The following is a 20370-nucleotide window of genomic DNA, read 5'->3' as shown; positions in this document are numbered from 1 at the left end:
CCCAGGAAGGTGAATCCCAGTGAGACAAATTCTGCTGCTTCCGTGTGTATGCGTGTGCACCCTTCCAGTGGGAAGTGCTTGCTTACATTTTGCAGGCATGTCTTAGAAAACTGGAATCCCCATTCTTTTGGACCAAGGGCACAGCCAGCTTGCTATAGCTATTATTAAGATCACTCTGCAATGCAGGCTCAAGGGCTACAGAAAAAGATGGGAGTGGTAAAACAGAAGAAAACATCTGCACTGGAATAAACGCTTAAAAACCCAAGCAGGGTCCTTACCCTTTTGAGGGATAAAAGGTGCAAAAATAACAGCAAGACACCAGAATAAAACCCACATGAAATCACTGTGGCATCCAGTTTCTATTCACAAAGAAAAAGCTCCAGTCCATCTTTTAATTTTTTTGAAAAATTCCTGACATTACAGAACTAAACTGAAATGTATTAATATTCCACTCTTACATTTCCATGACAAACAAAAAAAATTCATGAGCCAAAAAAAAAAAAAAAAAAAAAACAGGGAGAAGCTTATAAAACTAAATATGGATCTCAGCATTAACAGCTGAACAGAGAAAGGAATTAAAACGCTTTAATTAAAAAATCACGAGTGGATGATAAAAGTGTGTAGAAACTGAAAATTTACAAACTATTTAAAACCTGGAATCGCTGACTGTTCAGAAACTACACAGATGGATCATGGGTGGTGGTGAACAGCAGAAAGGATTATGGATGAATCTGCATTGTTCTAGCTGCTCCCCATGCCACCCGTCTCCGAGGAAAGCCTGTAACACACACACAAAAAAAAACTCGAAGTTAGTTTCCTGAGTGCCCAGCAGTACCTCACCTCCAAAACTTTTAGTCTGGTTGATAAGATGTGAAGGAGTACATAAATCTGTTTCCGTATCAAGGGAGACATTGATTTTAAGATTTCTTGAGTTAACCAGTACCATGGTCCTATATAAGCCCTGCAATCCAAGCTTCCTAGGGCAAATTAACCTCAGAACCATAGTTCTGTCTCAAACTATGCTCTTCGTAGTATCTCTGTGGGATACATTAAGCATTCTCTCAAAAACAGACCACACACACAAAAGCCCCCTCTTAGGGGGGTCACAATACACAGAAACTTTACTGCCCAGATTTATTTTGGCTTCTTCTAAGCTCACAGAACAGTCCTGGGTTTCTCTATCAATGTAAAGACTATTACTATTAAGAGATACTAGTGTTTTCTAACTAAGCCATGTTAAAGAGGGAGCAAATATAGTAAGTTTGGATTAAGAATTACACTCAACCTACAATTGTTAGGTCTAGTTTTCAAGACTTGGAGTGGAAATCAAAACCATTTTCAGCAACTCCCTAGGCTTGCTCTAAGGGCTCCCCAATTTGTGGTCTTATTAGGCCAAACTCTCCATTCAAATATTTCTGGCAACAATGCCTGTTTCAAATAGATCATTCGAAGTCCTGGAATCCAGCTTGGGGCTTTGAAGGAAAGGTCTTTTAGGTGTTCAGTGATCAGCTTGCTTCTCTGATACTAGGTAGGCAGCAAGACCTGGCTCCCATTTTGAACAGAGCTAAATGTCTAAGACCCAGTCTCATTTTTACTTTTTTTTTTTGTGGGCGGGCAGCACACTTCAGGGCTTCCCCGGTGGCTCAGACAGTTTAAGGAATCTGCCTGTAATGCAGGAGACCAGGGTTCAATTCCTGGGTTGGGAAGATCCCCTGGAGGAAAGGATGGCAAACCTCTCCAGTATTCGTCCCTGGAGAATCCCCATGGACAGAGGAGCCTGGCGGGCTATGGCCCACGGACACAACTGAGCAACTAAGCACCTAATAAGCACAGCACACCCTCACCTTGGGGCATGTGGAACCTCTCCATGCCCCCTGCAAAGGAAGTGTGGAATCTGAACCAATGGACTACCAGGGAAGCCCCGCATTTTGTAACTTTATTTCGTAAAGATTTTAAATGTAATGGCATTCCTTGTCAAGAGAACATGAATACTTCCCCATTTGAATCTCTTCCAGAATAATGCAAATTGAAAAACTGGCCAGGAGGAAAGCCAGGAAACACAGAGCTCCTTCAATTACAAACTGCATATAGTTTCAAGTCAGAAATGGTATTTTGACCTCAGTATAAAGGAGAACAGTTAATAGGGGACAGATTCTTGCCAACCTCAAAATGGGATGATCTAGGGCAACATAAAAAACAGACCATTAATCAAAGACTTAAGTAGGAACTGAAGGTTCAGGAAAGGAGCTGCTGCAAACAGATCTAGGATTTAAAAAAATTAGTAAGTTCACACAAGAAGGTGGTGGCACTCTGACACCAAAAAGAACTCAAAAAGAATTGTCCAGAATTTACACCCAGTATGGGCAGGAATTGGGGGTGGCAGGGAAAGAGAACAAAGAAAAGGGAAAACCCAACTAAAATATATTAAGGACTCTAGAAAAGAAAGACCACATGGGGGAGCTGTAGGCTGCTACAAAAAATTGAACACCAAGGACCTCTGGATTTTAGTCAGCAAGCACTTAGGGGAAAAAAAACCTCTGACTTTCTTCCCAGCAATCCTTCAGGGAGTACTCATTAGGTAAAGAACTAGGTAAAAAATTTAAAAAAAAAAAAAAAAAGGTTTCTGGGGAGAGATGGTATCAGCAAGCTATTAAAAAAGCTTACTAAGGGGCACTGCACCACATGATAAAGCATCATCTACCAACCAACAAAACCCCCATCTGGACAATGAAACACCCCACTAGTCCTTCATGCAGACTTTGTTTACAGCCCCAATCTTAAGGGCAACAATATACTGTAGTTAATATACTACAATATAATTAAGTTTTTTAAACAATGTAAGCCGAAGGGGGATGTGGGAAAAGGTCACCAGGAAAAAAAAGTCTCCACACTGGTTCTCCTAAGCCCTAAGAGCACTGTACTTTCATTACTCTGGCAATATACACTCAGGCTAAGTGGAGACTATCAGAGGCCTTCCACCATTTTACTCAGGGCATCTCTACTCTTATGGAGAGAGAACTGTGATCTTGGGATACAAAAAAGAATAAGGCTTTGGACAATTTAGAACAATCTTAAGTGGATCAATGAGTTAAAGTTGATCTTACAGGTCTTTAATCCTCTAAGTTATGACAGGGTTGGTACAGACAGGTTGGTGGGGATAAAAGGGTAAAGGGTCCTGTTTGAGTAATCAGAGTTGATTTAGGATAAACAGGCAGGATCTTGCCAAATTTGAGGCAATGTCACTGGTTGGTTGTTTGAGATTTAAGTAATACTAGTTCAGAGGAATGCAGACAGAAGCTGGCAAACTTTATTAGACTTTTCCCAACTTGCCTCCCCATTCTGGGTAAAGAAAAAACTTCTTTCCTACACAGCAGTCAACTAAGGTTCTTACTGTGGCAACTTTATTACAACTAGAAACACAAATCTGGCCAAGGAGGACAGCTGATAACTTAACCATGAAATAATTAAAAGAAAAAAAAAGTTAACTGAGAATTTTTTATTCATTAACACAGAGCCTAACACATTGTTATATTGCAAGGCAGAATAAAGCTACAAAAAGTAACAGAATGAGAAAGAAGAGCAAGAACTGTGGCTCTAGATAAAGAATTCAACAAGTCAGACTCTGAAACAGGCACTCAGCAGAAATGGCCTAAACCTAAACACAGTTTCCCATAGCCCCTACCCCCACCCTGTCATCCCCCCGAAACAGTAAAAAGGAAACGGTCACAAGCTCACAATTGTTTGGTTCTCACCAATATTAACAAAGGGGAAAAAAAACCATGAAATACTTGAGGGGGTGCCCCAAGACATATGCCATCAGTAGGGAGAGAATCTCTGTTTCTCGCCTTTCAGTTTGTTAGTTACACATGGCACAGCAGAGGTGGTGGTGGTGGTAGCTGAAGCCCCGGTACCCTTAGCAGCAGACACAACATTTAGAGCCAGGAGAGGGATGGGTTTCATGCCAAGCAGACTGGAGACACAAGGGGCGGTCGGAAGAGGGTTGGGGAGGCTGGAGGGTGCGTCGGAGGTCCCCGCTGTGGCGAGCGAGGGGGTGGTGGTGGAGGAGGAAGAAGAAGAAGAAGGGGTGGAGGGTTGAGAGAGGTTGATGCTGAGGTGATCGGGGATCGTGACGGAGGCTGCCTGGGAGGAGGGTTTAGCGTTTTCTAAACTGTAACAGAGGAAAAAAAGGAACAAAAAAAAAAGGGTGGGTGGAAGGGAAGACCACAAAAGGGCAAAGTACAGGACAAAATCCGCTTATCAGTAAGTGCCTCTGTTGCCAACTAAGAAAACTTCTATCAGCTTGTGACAAGCTTTTATTCTGTGTCCCACCCTCTAAAAATGCATACTTTGCCAAATTCCATTCCAATGCTATCAAGAACTTCTACGTGAAGAAAAGGCTGACGGACTGAGAAAAGACATCACACACTTTCATGTACCTGACATACTGATGCAACCCAAAAGGCAGAAAAAGATTTCAAGCAGAAAATGAAAGAATACTCATCAATTCCCAAACAAATAAATGTTTCATCCACCAAGCACTTGTGAAGCTTTGGGACACTAACCCCGAGAATTTTTCAAATTGTTTTTTTTTCCCCTGTAATTAATATCAAAATTTGTTTCCATTGCCAGTCAACTAACTAATATATCAGGATGGAAAGGGACAAGAGCCCAAAGTAGGTCACTCATTTCAAACTCTGTAGCATTTTCAATGAAAATTGCTGAAAACAGAAGCATAGATAAGCCTTATTTCTGGTGATGGGTGAGGAGAAAAGAAGGTTCTTTTGTTTAACTGACCATGCTTCTTACACAGACTTTACAAAACTAGAGAAGAGAAACTTCATGCACTGCTGAAAAATTCAGTTTAATGAACTAAAAACATCACTTCTACTTCTAAAATGAGCTCTAAGTAATAGTGATGACCTGTAGCTCCCAATGCCTCCATGGGCCTATGCCAGAACTGCAGGTATGTGCTGAAGTCTGTTGGACATCCTATGGCATAAGACTAAGTCTTCCAAGGCAGGGAGGCTCCTCAAGACTCCCATTTTGTCTACCTAAATCCAAGGACAGTTAAAATCCATAAAAGCTGCCACAATCAGCAGAAACTCTCAAAGTCTATTACTAAAAACAGAGACATCTTTCTTGCCTAGTATTCATAATAAAATCAGTCTTCTTTCTGTGTTCAAATTGGGCCAATATGAGTTAGCTGCGTGCATGCATAGTCCTTGATTGTTAATAAATCAAGTTTTTTTTAAAGTTTTGACCCAAATCCACAGCTCGGGCAGTTTCATGTAAAAAGGATGGTCCTGAAAAGAGTGACTAAATCAAGAAATGAAGGCGGACCCAAGTTTTGCTTCCTTAAGACTTAGCCATCAACCCAGTAGAGGGGTCAGGCAAGCAGGTTACATGGAAAACACTATCTGACAATATTCAGTGCACATCTACTCAAGCAGACGCGTCCAGCTTGCAAGAACGTAATTCTTGCCTCTTAACAATACAGCACCACAATCAGAAACAGGGAAACAAACCCTTGCAAACAGCAAGACGACAGAAAGCAGATCTAGGTATAGAAATCTTTTCTACACAAAGACAAGAAAATACCTCAAGGCATGAAGAGATATGATAACAGATGGAACCACTACTGGGAAACTGATAAATTCTTACAGGGGATAAAAGACCATGGAATAAATATATGGTCAGCGTAAGCATGGCAAAAAATAGACCCCATACCATACTTATGAATTCCTTTCCCTTGCACTACACATTTAGGAACCCATAAAATCTGTCTATACAACAGAGACCAACTAACTGTGACAGAGATAAACAACTTAGGTAAAAGTCTACATAAAAGGGAAAACTAAGTCCCTTACGGAATGGGCTGCTTTAAGATGTTAGTAAGCAATTAAGAACATGACTTAAGCACATGTGCTGAGAAAGCAAGAAATACAAAATGCCCTGCAAGATGCCCATTAACTGTAACAGTGCTGCTGCAACTGTGTGTGTTAACATTAGCTACCTTTGGATAAGAAAAGTAAAACCTCAGCAGGTCAATAAGGGATGAGATGAGATGGTGGGGGGTAAAGAAAATACTAAGCATTTCTAGAAACTTCCAATACCTGTACCTCTCCTTTCACACAAGCTCTAAACAATGGAACACAATGGCACAAATGGATGTGTTCAGAATAAACAGTAATGACTGCTTCAAAGAAACTATCTTGCTGTCATTATCTTTATTTCAATTAAGGGTGCTTGGGAGCCTAAACCCAGTGAAGTATTAGTCTGTATGACACCTACAATGAGACCTACATTTGGTTTTAAGTCAGTATGGGTGCTCCAGCCAGAGCAGTCCTACAAAGTGAAGACATGCTCCATACCTTCCATTCCCCAAACCAACAAAAAGTCAAATGCAAACAATCCACTTCCCTTTCCCCAACCCCATGCAAACTCATTACAGTCTGGTTACTTTCCCCCCCTATACTAAAGGATGAGAAGTAGAGCTAGATACTTTTTCTTTTGCAATCTCTACCCTTCCCATTTCCATCCCCCAGAGAATCCCATACTTAATATTACAGTGTAACTTTTCCCAACACACACATTACTTGTGTTGGCACCAATAACACAAAAGATAGGGAACCCTTACCTGACATTGATTAGATATTGAGCCAGGCTAATGCTGGCAGCAGATCCAGTGATGGTAACCTGCCTATCAGTAGATCCTTCCACTGGGTTCGCAATTTTGATCTGCGCCCCAGACATCTGACGGATCTCATTGATTTTGGCGCCTTGACGCCCGATTATGCAGCCAATCAACTTAAGGAAGAAAAACAAGGCATACCAAATTAAGAGTTGCATGGCTAGGTCCCAGCATTCCACCCCACCCCTCAGGCTTCTATACCTCAGGCCCACAAACATGGCATTCAACTCTGAACTGAGTGACTCCTAGGACCATTAGCTCATTTCTTTCAGAGTACTAATTCCAAAGACAAAGCAGTGCAAAGATGATGATAAACCTATTCTGTTTTTGGCAATAAAGATGCCTTAACTCATCCTGCCATGATTATTACTTTACTATAGTGACAAGGATTCTGGCTAGTTTCTAACGCTTTTGCCTAGGAAAAAAGTAAACAATTGGTCAACATTTGCACTCTCCAATACCGTAGACACTAATAATGTCATTACTGAACATTGATGTGGCCAGTGAGATTGACAAACTTGAGTTTATCATTTTATTATTCTCAATTCAAACAGCTACATGTGCTTAGTGACTACCATGTTGGACAGCACAGATAACATCTAATGACCACTCCATTAGGGATTACATATGCAGATTCTACAAGATGCAAAAGCAAATGGGAATTTCTATTTGAGACAAAAAGTTTCCTCTGGCTCAAGATAACTCACACAATAATTTCATCAATCTCCATCAGTTTTTATTTGAGATTTTACAGTTTTAAGAATTTTAGTGCCTGTAACTCCATTTTCTTCCCCAAGGTGTTAAGAGTAGCCCAACCTCTGTTTTTACTTACATCGTTTGGAATGGTGAGTTCATGAGAAGTAGTCTGAGCAGATGCATCCAAACCTGCTAAAAGACAGAAGACAGCAAAGAAGTTCAAGGCACAGCATACAACTCCCGCTGGTTTGCACATTAACCTAACAGAAGGAAAATGAACTGGAAACCCAGCATTGGCTGTTGGGATTCATCTCTAACTTGGAAGCCTCCAAAGAGGAAAGAGGGGGAGACGGGTGTAGAAATAATGCTGGAAAGGTTCCTCTGTACCAACAAAAGAGGCTGATTTCATGCCATTTCCTGCAAAGCCCAGGCTATTAGGGTCTAAGGGGGTGGAAGCACGGGGCAAGGGGATGTGGTATCCTCAATTCTCAGGACCGAAATCTAACCAAGTACTTCTGCACTTCTCCCCTTTTCTGGTTGGATTTCCTATTGTTGTATCCCAATTTTATCTCACCTGATGCTATCACCAGCACCACTACCATGCCTATTACTGGGTAACATGGACTTTTGGCACACATGCAGAGTTGCTTTAAATATACCTATACCAGATTAACCAATCCCAACACCCTTACCCTAACCTACACTTAAAGGTCAGTGAGAAAGAAATGGCAGTGAGGTGTGGGAATTTCATTTCTCCAAACTACTCCCTGTCCTTTGCTCAATAATTTGTTCTGGTTTTTGCTTTCCAAAGAAAAAGAAGAAAAAAAAAAAATCCTATCAGCAAACACCCATACCCATCTATATGACACCTGGACTAGACAAGGCCAGCTGGCTAACTTGTAAGTCTAGTCCTGCTCTCAGCTGTGGCTGCTGAAACAACATTTTTAGAAGGGGGTAGGCCAGATCCATCAAGGGACCCTCAGGGGCACCAGGCCCACCCCCGCTTTGCTCTCTCAGCTCCTTTTTGCCATGTGCATGTTCTGCTGGTATGTCATGGGCAGTGAAACAAGACTCCCACCAGTTTATTAATATAACAGTAGAATACTACAGATTTTTTTTTTAATCATTACCCCAATAGCCTTTCACCTCTGGAGAGCTGGATTCAATGCCTGTTAAGATACAAGTGAAAATGAGTTTGGTGGTCTCATCCTAACCCTATCGGACAAGTTATTCCTTATATAGAAAAGCCCAAAAAAACAAAACAAAACAAAAACACACTACACAAATGGATTGTTTCTACCCAGATCTATGAATAGCTGGTGGAGAGAAAGGGGGTGCCAATCAGATCAAAGGGGCAGCGATAAGGACGGGTTAGAAGAAGTATCAGCCTACCCTTTGCCTGACAAGCATCCCCAGATCTCACCCCAAACCTTCCAAGGGCCTTTCTTTTTTCTCTTTTAGAATAACTCACCCCAAATGAAAACCAAGTTAACAAACATATTACCTCCTTCGGTTTAGCCATAGAAAACAGCCAAGTTTAAGCCAGCAGGACGCTGGGTAATGAAGTTTGTTTTAAACAGATGTCAAATGGAGACCTTGGGGCTGGCCTCTGTCTTGTACTACACCTTACAAAAATCAACACTGAGGTATCCATACCACTGAATCCGGTGTTGCCATGCGTCATGGGAAAATGAGACTGTTGCATTGCCAACTGGTGCAGCTTGGTCAACTGCAGGAAGGAAACAGAAGAGGTTGACATTAAAAGAGTAACACAGCCAAAGCTCAAGCACATTCAAACTGGAAAATGTAGAGCTCCTGATCCTCAAAGTTGGCTACTACTCAAACTATGACAGAGGCTAAGGAATGGGGCTGGTATCACAATCCTGGGGATGGGCACAAGAAGGTGAGGGTTAGAAACAGAGTATCAGTACAAAGAGAATATATGCGTTTGGGGTGTGTGAAATGCAGCAGCACCGCCTGACAACCACCCCCTTGTGGGCTATTTAATGAAGGTGTTTGCAGCCATTGCAACAGTTGCCCCAGGGACAAGCACAGACAGGCTAGGTAAACAAACTGTGCAGTGGTGCTAGGGAAAAACACACCATGCAGGGTTCCGTCAGTACTGGGAGGAGGGAAGGAAATGAGGGAATAGGGAGACTGCAAGGAGGAGAGATTAAGGCGAAACCAAACTGGGTTTAGCAACCCTGACCCTATGATTTCTATAGCTATTTTTCTTCATCTATATAAACTGTCCTGGCTGTTGTAAAACCATCTCTCTTCAAGTCTACTTCTCCTCCGGGGGCCTACCACTAACCAAAAGCCAAACTCCAACTTTTCAAATCTAAAGCTCAGCACCTGAAAAGGTTAGTAAGGGCAGAGAGTAAGTGCAGAAGGAAATGCCCTTAAAAGTCTAAATACCAGCACTTTTTAAATTGGAGTTTTCAGTGACAAGGAATTTCACTGAGTTGAATCCAAATATTTCACTTCCTAACCCTCCCTGTATAAATAAGTCCCTTTCCCACCCCTCCAGAAGCTTTTTACATTACCACCTCAGACTGAGTACACAAAAGCGAACCCAACCTCCCACTCCCTCACCCTCCCTCCATAGAAAGGACTTCATGCAAAGATGCACAGTCCACTGTGAATTTACATTGTGCCCTGGGATAACCAATGACGGTAAACAGTGGAACATTTCTCTTTCAGAGTAATCTGTAACACGGGAGAAAGTAGAATATAATAATCTATTATAATTTCCAGGGATTAAATTTCAAAACAAGGTGCTACTTTTTCCTGATTAAAGATTATTTAAGGGCCAAAATACAGACTTCACCTTGTGAGGGAAACAATACTGCAAATGTTTGAGACCCAGCTCACTTCTGCCTACATGGAGAAAGGACTGAGACAATTTTGGAAGGGAGAGGGAGCTTTTCAAAACAAGTGAAAACAAAACTTACATCTGGCTGTGGAATGGCATACTGTCCTTGAATGGTATAGGCCTACAAAAGGAGGAAAACAGTTCCTATTAAAAACCAATCACGGACAGCCACCCAGTTGGGGGGTGGGGGGGTAGGGGAGACATTTCAACTAGCCAGGAAGCCAGAGTTGAACCAGAGAATGGGGAGGCCAGGGGTTGAGCAGTAGATGGTATCTCACAAATACAGTCAGACCCGAGTTGGCCTTCTTTATACCCTAAATATGATGGCTTATTTCAGGATGCCTATAAAGGGAGCCATGTTCCCTGCAATCAAAGACAAAATAACACATTTGTTTCTTAACGAAAATGTGGGAGATAGGATTAAACAATGCCTTGATTGCTTGAGCCCCCTTCTTTCTCCCTTTGTACAAGATGGCCTAGGAGGAAAATGATTTTTTTTCCTCAACCACCCCAACCCTTCTACCAATCATGGTGACATGTTTTATATCTGCACAGACCCACACGGCATGTTAAAACAAAACACTTCCCTTTTCCTATCTGACTTTTCTCTACATCTGCCTAATGACCTTAAGTGCACTGGAAGCTAGTTGGGTCCCTAGCACTAGGGAGCTGACCATAGGAATACATATAGAAAAAAAAAGAAAGAAAAAATCTTATGTTCTAGATCCTGCTTTCTCCCACCTCCCCTCCATAAAAGGCACTTGCAGCTCCCACTACGCCCTCCTCCCCCCACACCATAACCTCCCAAAAAGGGAGCTGGGTCTTTAGGGCAATGGGGTGGGGGGCAAGGAGAATCAGGAAGGGAAGAAAGGAGCAGCTGGTTAACAGGATGTGAAGCTTCTCACATCACAGTGGCCAGTACCCCCAGAAGTGTACCCAGGTGGGGGTGGGAAGGTGAAAATGGGGTAGGAGGAATAGGAGACAGGGAAAAGGGGTTGAACAAAAAAAGGAAAAAAAAAAGGGAAAAAAAAAAAAAAGAGTTGGTGTTACCATCTGGTGGGCTACGCAGCCTGTGTGAAATGAGGTGGGGGGGTCAGTCCAGGTCCCCGTGGACAGGTGGTGTCCACAGCACAAAAATCACCAGCGCCACTGGCCCCCCGCGTGTTGGCAGTCTCGGCTGAGGCGGAAGGATTGAGTGAGCCTTGGAGACTGAACATCCCCTCTCACCTCTAGAGGTGGTCCCTCCAGGTCAGGGTTGAGGCACATGGACGGGGTGGTGTGGGGAAAGCTCGCACTGTCGCTGCCTGTGCTGTACCTGTCCTGTGGATAAATAGAGGATTTCAGTCTCCAGGGCTGTCAATCCGGCACCTTGTCACCAGCATGAAATTCACACAAAAAAAGTTGTTTAATTTTTTCTTTTCCTTTAAAAAGGAGCTCACAACACAATTTGAAACGAGCTGCAATCAGTGAATTAAAAAAAAAAGTTACCTATAGTGGCAGATTTCACACTGCACAATTGGACTATTTTCAGTAAGAATGAAGGAGTGGGGCAACAGAGCTGATGCCAGCTCCTGGTCAATGTGGGATTAAACTGCACCCCTATAGAGCCCACTTTGTCACAAAGGAACAAAAGACACAGGTTCACCTGTGGACAATGCATAAACTGGTCCATTTAAAAAGGCCCATGGGAATAATCCAAGACAGGGCCACTCATGGAAGAAGAAGCTGCAAGCTTTTAGAGTGGTCAACTGAATAAAGGGGAGGGAGGGAAGGAAAGCAAAGAGGTAAGAAGGGGGAAGTGGGAAGGGGAAGAAAGGAAAGGGAAATGAAGGTAGAACTGTAAACAGAGAGGACTGCTGCTGTGCGGTATGGACTCTAGATAATCCCAAGTGACCTGGAAGAATCCAGAAAAGTAGGAACTTGTAGTTCCAGGGGAGAAGGGAAAACACCTGAAGCTAAACCTGCTACTCTAACTCTGGGCCTTTGTTTATCCGCCTAACTACCCAGACTCATGAAGCACACTTTGACCAAACCAGTTTGTACAATGCTAGTATTAAAAAGTACAAAACTGTGATATGATTAACTTCCTATGAAAGCTTCCAGAATTACAAGACAAACTAAGTTCCCCAAAACTTGTTCAGTTTTATGACAATTCAATAGAATGGGAATGAGATGGACTCTAAGAGCTCCCCCAGTTTAAATACAAGATGGAAATAGGTGAGTTATCTGCGTTTGTTAACAGGTCAGCCCCACTTAGGAAAAGGGACACTTGTACTTGTTTAGGCAGCTACCAAAATGAAGGTCACTATTTCAGCCTGAATCCCAATTATTTTAAAACTGACCTATGCCTCAAACGCTAACCAAAAAGCATAAAACTAACATGGTGCTAATCAGTGCCTTTTGTCATAAAACTCTAACTTCAGAATAAACCATGTACCAAGGATCCAGAGTTTAGGTTGGTGAAGGAGGAGAGGCCAAGGGGTGCTTTGGTGTTCTTACTCTAACACCAAAGGTCACAGCCCAACATGCTCTTCCCGCTCCTAGACACTGAACCCTTACCCCAGCTGATTTCAGTTATGCCATGTGGGTTCAAACCAGTGTTTGAGGTTAAGAGCCCAGGGACAACACACTGGAATTTGGGAGTGAAGGGGTAGGAATAGGGGAGGTGAGGTGGGGAAAAGGGGAAGTTTGTAGGACACTCAATTTCAGGAGCCCCCAATTTGAGACCACCATCCAAGAATCTATTTCAGAGGTCCAACTCCTTATTATGTTTTATTTGGACCTCTAAAGAACACCCCACACATGAAAAAACATGGATGGGGTGGGGGTAGGGAGAGCAGTGACATCAAAGCAATTTTATCTTTTCTTCTAACCCAACCCACCTTAAATTACTAAGTAGATTACCTCTTCCGAGTGCCTACAAAACTCCCAATGCCTGCTAATAATTAAATAAGGTGGCATTCATAGCTTTCTTCAGTACAAAAAATAAAACTGAAAGCAGGTCAAACTATGGCCAGAGTACAGATTTCAGCAAGCATGCAGAGTGGCCTGGTGTGCTGCTGGCAAAGTTGACATTTCAAATACAATCTTGTTCACCTTAGCCCAGCAATAAAAAACTTCTTACCTGACCACCTGCAAAGATGACCGGAGAACTGGACGGCTTGGGCCGGTACGGGATGGTCACGCCCTTCGGGGGGGACTGGGAGAGAGTCAGAGGGGAAAAAAACAAAAAGAGATAAGGTTTCAAAGCTGCTTCAGCTGTGTGGCTTAAGCTCACACAGGTCAGTTAAATTAAAAACTTTATTATTTCCACCCCTTCACCTATCAACTTTGTCTCTGGCTAGATCTAATCTCAAATCATCAGCAGTTATTTGCCTCTAAAACAGTAAGATGGTCCGTGGACTATACAGTTCACACTAATTCTCATCAAGGCAGATTCCCCTGTAATAATTTAGGCATTATTTCCATGTGTTCAAATTGTGCTAATTAACACAAAAAACCAAAACCTCTAGATGTACCCATGTACCTTTGTAACTACATTTTGACCTGAATAGGAAATAAAATCAAATAGGAAATAAAGCTCCCAAACTTTTTATCTAGGGTAATTCAGGACTTTCCATTAATAGCTCAATGATTCAGTCAATAGTTTCCTAAACTCTACCTAAAAGTTCTACTTTCCTTTCTCACCAATATGGGACCAATTCCCTATGACAATTCTAGAAAGGTTTAATTCTCCTTAATTTTATTATTCTTTTTGTTAACTGAATAGCATCCACCAGGACCTCGTAAGTCATTCAGAAACACTACTATGGATATTTTTTGTTATTATAGATCATTTTGAATAATCCTGCCTTATAACATAGAAATTAATTTAAACATATCAAAGTTGCATGTAGCCAAAATACTGTAACCTGAAAGGCAATTTAACTTAGCTTCTCAAGACCCCAGATACATCTTTTGTCCTCAAATTCCAAGTAGCAAATCTTCCCCCTACCAACCCTGCTAAAATTGCTATAAACCAAATGATTACTGCTGCTTAAGTTTCTATTTTTGCTTGGACTGTAAGAAAAGTCAAAGCTGGGAGAAGGAAAAGATGAACTCAGGGAACCTCTTCCCCACCCCCATGTGAGGCTTCTAACAGCCTCACCTAATTCTAGTCTTACTAAATATAGATCAGTCTGTCTCCCTAAATCACCCTCCCCCCCATTCTCAGCATGAGCCTGAGGGCTTACCTCCAACATAACCACGCAGATCTGTTTCACACACTCAATGATGGATTGCGGAATGCCAGCAATAGTGATGGCCCGCTCAGTTGAGTTGGGGAGCATATCCCCTGCCACTTGGACCTGAGCCCCTGTACTCTTTGGGGTAAAAAGAAATTTTAAAAATCAGAGAAACAGATCATTCATACCATTTACATCTCCTGCAGAAATTTTAGAGTCTAAAACTCAGTAAACATTTATCCCATCTCCTATCTAACCCTTTTAATCCTCCCTCCCCTCTCTTTCCTTATTCCAGATAAGATTGTTTAATCACAGTTATAAATAAATTAGCCTCTGAAAGCTGAGAATAAGCCTGAATAACAGCCTAAATTTAACCTGCTCTTAAGAGAAAGGTCCTTCTACACAGTTTCCTCTCATTTAATGATAGCTCTGTGGGTCATCAAACAAAATATTCATAAATATCACCCACCTTTTATTCAGCAAATGTTTATATTAAGCCCATTCAATGTGCCAAGCACCATCCCAGGTACTTGGAATATATCAATGAGCAAAATAAAAATCCCTGCTCACATAGTACGTACAATAGGCTCCCAGATAAGTCCAATTCGAATAGGAGCTGTTCAAATTTCATCCCAACATCCAATTCGGTAACTCCCAGATATAAATAAAAGCTCCCATAATTCACCATTAACTTTCATAATTTTGAAGAGAGAATTACAACTATATCCCAATATACCTTCATTTCTTCCAAGCTATTTAAGAATTTGGCCAAGAAAAACACTTGATATTATTACATATCAAATTGTAAGTTCTTTAGACATAAAAAAGGATCATGTAGCCTCATGGAAAAGTCACCAACAGGTCCCACGCAATAGCTGGAAATTCTGGTTAACTTTTCTGATTTACTGTTGTTGAAATATATGAAATCTAAGAAAAATATGCATATCAACCAAATTATAGTCTTCTAGGACTATTACTTTAATAAAAATCTTCATCTCAATAAATGCTAACTTTTCCTAGATAATAAAAGCTAGTAGAGGAAGCTCATTTAGAATTTACACTTTAAAAAGAGAAAGAGCACAAATTAACCAACCTCTCGTATTTCCTTGATCTTGCAACCACCTTTCCCAATGAGAGAGCCACACTGACTAGCAGGGACCACCAGCCTCAGGGTGACTGGGGTCTACTGGCAGCTGTGCTATTGGTCATAGAGCTGCTGATGTCCTACAAAAAGAAATTAGTCAAAACACCACAAGAATATACAAGTTTAAACAGATCCCTGGGATCCCCTAACTGGCATAAAACAACCTTATAAGGGACATATTATGTCATGATCTCCAACAACATTTAAACATTGCCCCTGCCCCAAACAATAACAACTTATTACTAAAAAAATAAAATGGCCTACAAATATCCTCAGATTTAGCCTTAATATATGTTCCTTCATGCCAGAAGCAGTGTTCTTAGTAGAGAGAAAACTTATTTTGTTAAGTAAAATAAGTTTTCTCAGCAAAATAAAACAATACTGGTGAAGTCAACATTAAACATGAAGAGAAAAGATGAGACAATGCAACCCAAATTCAAGTGACCAATTTTGTCCTCTTAAACTACGTAGAGATTAAAAATAGTGTACTTTTATTTATCCTTTTTTCTTGGTATGAAATTGAAGCTGAGTACTTACCCCAATCACAACTGAAAAGTTGTAGATTTTAAACTAAAAGACTGTATTGGCTTCAAAGCCCATAATCTCTCCCATAACAATATGCTGCATCTTGTCTATAAACTAATTAAATTTATCCTTCTGAGGATTTAGCTTAATCTCTATGTATATAGCATGTATTTAGATAGACCTGGGAATTTCTCCGACATAAGCCCCTTAAGTCAAGACCATGTTTCTTATTTGTTAAAGTATGAATAGATTTTCTGAATTTTTTTAAAGCTACAAGCTCTGGATTAGCAAGGTCTTACAGGTCAGAAAGATAACATTTCTGATCTTGGCAAGAGTAAGATTTCAGGCACCATTAAGGCATTAGCAACAGCCCAGAAGCCCTCCTCTGCCTGCAGTATCAATTGCATTATTAGCAGCATTACTACAGAAGCTGGGAGGCTGAAAACTGGATGAACCGAGGGCAATGATGGTTCAGCACTGTAAGGTTGAGAAAGTTTAATAAACAGAAAAAAAATCCCCACTATTGACATTTTGCTTCTGATAACTATTCCCTCCCCTCCAAGTATAGCTCTGACAGTTACCAGGCTTTTTTTTTAATGTGTAACTGCCTACCTGTATTTATAGAGTATATTAGTATTTAGCAGGGCTCCTAACAAATCCATATTAATTTAGTTCACTCAACTAAGAGTCAGGGGACATAATTATGAACACAATGGTGGCATACCTTCAAATTGTTGGTAAAGAAGTAAAAGATGCTGTTTTTTCACATTTTTTAGAGTCCCTAATAACAAACTATTTGGGGTTTTTTTGTTCTTGTTTTTAAATTCAAGCACAGTCAATGTACACTATGGTTTCAGGTGTACAAGTATTGTTTGACATTTAAATTCATTAAAAAAATGATCAAAGTAAGTCTAGTAACCATTTGTTACCAAACAAAGTTATTACAGTATTACTGACTATATTCCTTACACTGTATATATAAACCCCCAATGACTCATAATTGGGAAAATATGGAATGCTTCACAAATTTGTGTATTATCCTTGCACAGGGGCCACATCAATCTCTTCTGTATCATTCCAATTGTAGCATATGTGCTGCCAAAGTGAGCACTCTAACTATAGCTGGAAGTTAGGGGTGCTGACCCCTCACCCCAGTCAAAAGTCCAAGTATAACCTATCCATAGTTCCACATTCACAGAGTCAACCAATCGCTGACTGTGTAATTCCACAGTACATATTTTATACTACTGTAATACATTATTTATTGAAACAATCAAAGTACAAGCAGACCAGCATAGTTCAAACTCATGTTCTTCTATGGCCAATGGTATTTTTCTAACCAACTGAAGTGACTTTTTAACTATAAATGGTCCAATTTTGGGGATGCTGAATGGGAGTAAAGAACCCATTTACAGAGCTTTATGACCTAGTCTGTTCTTCAATTTTAAAAGCTCTTGGAAATCACTAAGCTATCAAGAAACAATAAAAAATAAAGAATGAGGGGCAGGGAACAACAAACCTCTTCCAGTTTATCAATGATCATAGCAAAGGCTTTGAAGATGGCATTAGTGGGTCCAGCCAAAGTGATAATCCTTTCAGGACAATTCCCTTCTGAGATGTTTATACGTGCACCACTCTGGATAGAAACAGAGCCAAAAGGTTAATAGACAAAAAAAATCTAAGCACAGACACACATACAAATATATAAATAATCCCTCTTAAACAAGACGGGCAAGAAGCTGCCTATGTACATGATCCTGATAAAAGGCATCATCAACATCATTTAAAATACAGCTCCATATTTATCCTCCAACAAACTACAGAAGCTGCTTTAAGTCTTGAATGCAGACTTCCTAAAACTACATTTCCCAGCATACTATTTGTCATACAAATAACCCAAGCCAGAAAAATACCAGCTTCTCCTATTAAGATCTTCCCTTTTCTGGGACACTTCCCTGGTGGTTCAGTGGTTAAGACTCCATGCTTCCACTGCCCAGGTTGGGGAACTAAGATCCCACGTTCCCACAGTGCAGCCAAATATTAAAAAAAAAAAAAAAAACTTCTCCCTACCAATCTCTCATTAAACAGAAACTTTGCTTTTGTTTTAGAAGTGTCTAACTTTCCAAGTTAACAGTCCCTATCCCTCCATCCCCAATAACTCACCTCCTCGCGCATCTTCTTAACTGATTCTCCTTTCTGAAAGAGGGAAAGTCAAAAATGAGTTCCAATTATTATTTAAACCCAGGCTGACTAAATAGTGATTAAGAGTTCAACTAATGCCTTACCTTTCCGATGATACTGCCAACTTCCTACAATGGAGAATACTAGTGTCAAATACAAGGAAACTTGAAGCATTGGTTATCACAAAAAGTAATTTTTAAAACAATCCAAAGCAATGGAAAAACTAGGATTCACTGGGAAGGGGAATGGAAAGGCTTATTATTTTCTTTGCTCAAAACATAAGGGAAGCTATCAAAGAATTGTCAAGAAATAGTGGAGTAATGAAGTGCTGTCTTTAATATAAATCATTTTTAAAAATATCAAATACCAGTTCACCTTAAAGTTACCCAAAATTGTTTGGGCAGTGGAAATCTACCTATCACAAGCTATAACAACATCCATGAGAAAAATCTTATCATCCAGATAGTTTTGGCTCTAGCCTCTGGTTAAGCCTTTCGTGCTCAGTGGAGCTTCCTAGTAAAGTCTGTCCATTTTCCCACTACAGTCTCATCTAGTCCACCAGAGAAGGAGTGCTAAAGCCAGACTTCCCACAGAGCTAATCTGATGAGCTCCAAGATCCATGCCCTCTCTTCCTGGCCCCTCCTCTAGCAGTTACTATGACCCAATTTCCCAAGCTGTTGCATACCTTTCCATGCATAAGTAGCCGGATGGTGAGAGTGACATTTAATCCACCTTCAATCACTCCGGTGTCCATGTCGAGCAGTGTTCTGAGGAGCTGGACTTTGAGTGGTCAAGTCTTTGGTCACTGGTGGGGGTGAAAGCCAAAAACTGAAATGCAAACATGACCAAACTCAAGAGTAGGAAACAATAGAAATATTTCCCAATGTTACTTTAGTCATTATCAATGTTTTCTAGCTGACTCTTTTCCTTAAATGACAGTGTATCAGTCGGCAGGCTTGTATACATCCAGCACACTGCATTAACAGCTCAGATTCTGTTACAAAGTATATAAAGCAACTTTCCAGTCTACTCTCATTAATGATAGGGTTTCCGCTGACTCTCAGGATGTGAAAGATTCCTTCAATTGGCAATGGTTCTAAGGGGAACTGCTGAACCTGCACCAGTTGTCCTTTAGCAGAATAAGCTTCCAAAGAATACAGAAACACCTGGAAATCATGAGGGCAAACCTCAAGCTAACTATACACTGAGGGCTATGACTTTGGCTTCCCTATTATGAAGCCATTCAGGTTGAAAGCTACAAAGGACACATGTAAATGTTTTTATTGGCAGCAATTTTTAGGTTAAAAAAATTAAGATGTATCTTCACCTTAAAATTCTGAATGTGAATACACATCACCAAATACTTTTTAAAAGATTTAAATCAACAACCTCACTGAAAAAGGCATTATCTGAAATGCCTTCTATGCAAGCTGGGTTCCACATTCCCCTTTGGGAAATGACTCAATACATTAAGTGCAGCCTGAGTCGTCTTTTCCCAACCAAACTTGATAGTCACTCAAGATCTGAATTTACCTGTTTCCGCATTAACCTGTTACTACTCAAGTCTTTATTCAAATTATTTAATCTTAAATTTTCTTCCAAAGGAAACAATCAAAATGATAGCTGGTATCTCTAAAAATTTATTGTGTGGTTGTTTTAAGCAAGAGCAGTAATGAGACTTTCCTACTGAGGCCCTTTCCCCACGTAAGCACTAAAGCAATGTTACTAACATTTCTGCTTTAACTGATAAAGAATGCTTTTGAATATACATCAGCCTACAATGCTTCCTTAGGACCTAACAGTGTTAGTTTTGAAAAGGACCTCCCCAAAGTGGTGAAATTTCTCCAGTGACATTTTTAGTAGCCACCTCTTCAAAACAACATCAATGATCTCTCCTACAGCCAGTCTTCCTCCTTCACAAAACCAGCCACCTTTTCAACTTTGCTGTAACACAAAGCTGTATCCTAAACATCCTAAAAGTGTTAAGTGGCTGCCAGACCATCCTGTATATAGCAAGCTGCCCCATGGCTACCTC

At 40.8% G+C, this 20370-nt stretch overlaps 1 protein-coding gene and 1 non-coding gene across 2 annotated transcripts; both read right to left on the bottom strand.

Moving 5' to 3' along the window:
• Positions 1–340: 340 nt before the first annotated feature.
• On the bottom strand, positions 341–19183 carry PCBP2 (poly(rC) binding protein 2). The gene is given in 15 exon segments (XM_005902116.3): positions 341–778; positions 6638–6807; positions 7524–7579; positions 8518–8556; positions 9044–9116; positions 10342–10383; positions 11490–11582; positions 13387–13461; positions 14495–14623; positions 15579–15667; positions 15670–15709; positions 17674–17790; positions 18318–18350; positions 18440–18463; positions 19021–19183. Coding segments are annotated over 15 exon segments (1086 nt in total). The 5' UTR covers positions 19090–19183; the 3' UTR covers positions 341–741.
• On the bottom strand, positions 17159–17265 carry LOC138988016 (U6 spliceosomal RNA). The gene has a single exon (XR_011464365.1). It is a non-coding gene; the product is annotated as a U6 spliceosomal RNA (small nuclear RNA).
• Positions 19184–20370: the final 1187 nt, after the last annotated feature.

Source organism: Bos mutus, chromosome 5 (assembly GCF_027580195.1).
Source record: "Bos mutus isolate GX-2022 chromosome 5, NWIPB_WYAK_1.1, whole genome shotgun sequence".
Lineage (NCBI taxonomy): Eukaryota > Metazoa > Chordata > Mammalia > Artiodactyla > Bovidae > Bos > Bos mutus.
Note: the sequence above shows the minus strand (reverse complement) of the source record. Positions and strands in the feature narration are given on the sequence as shown.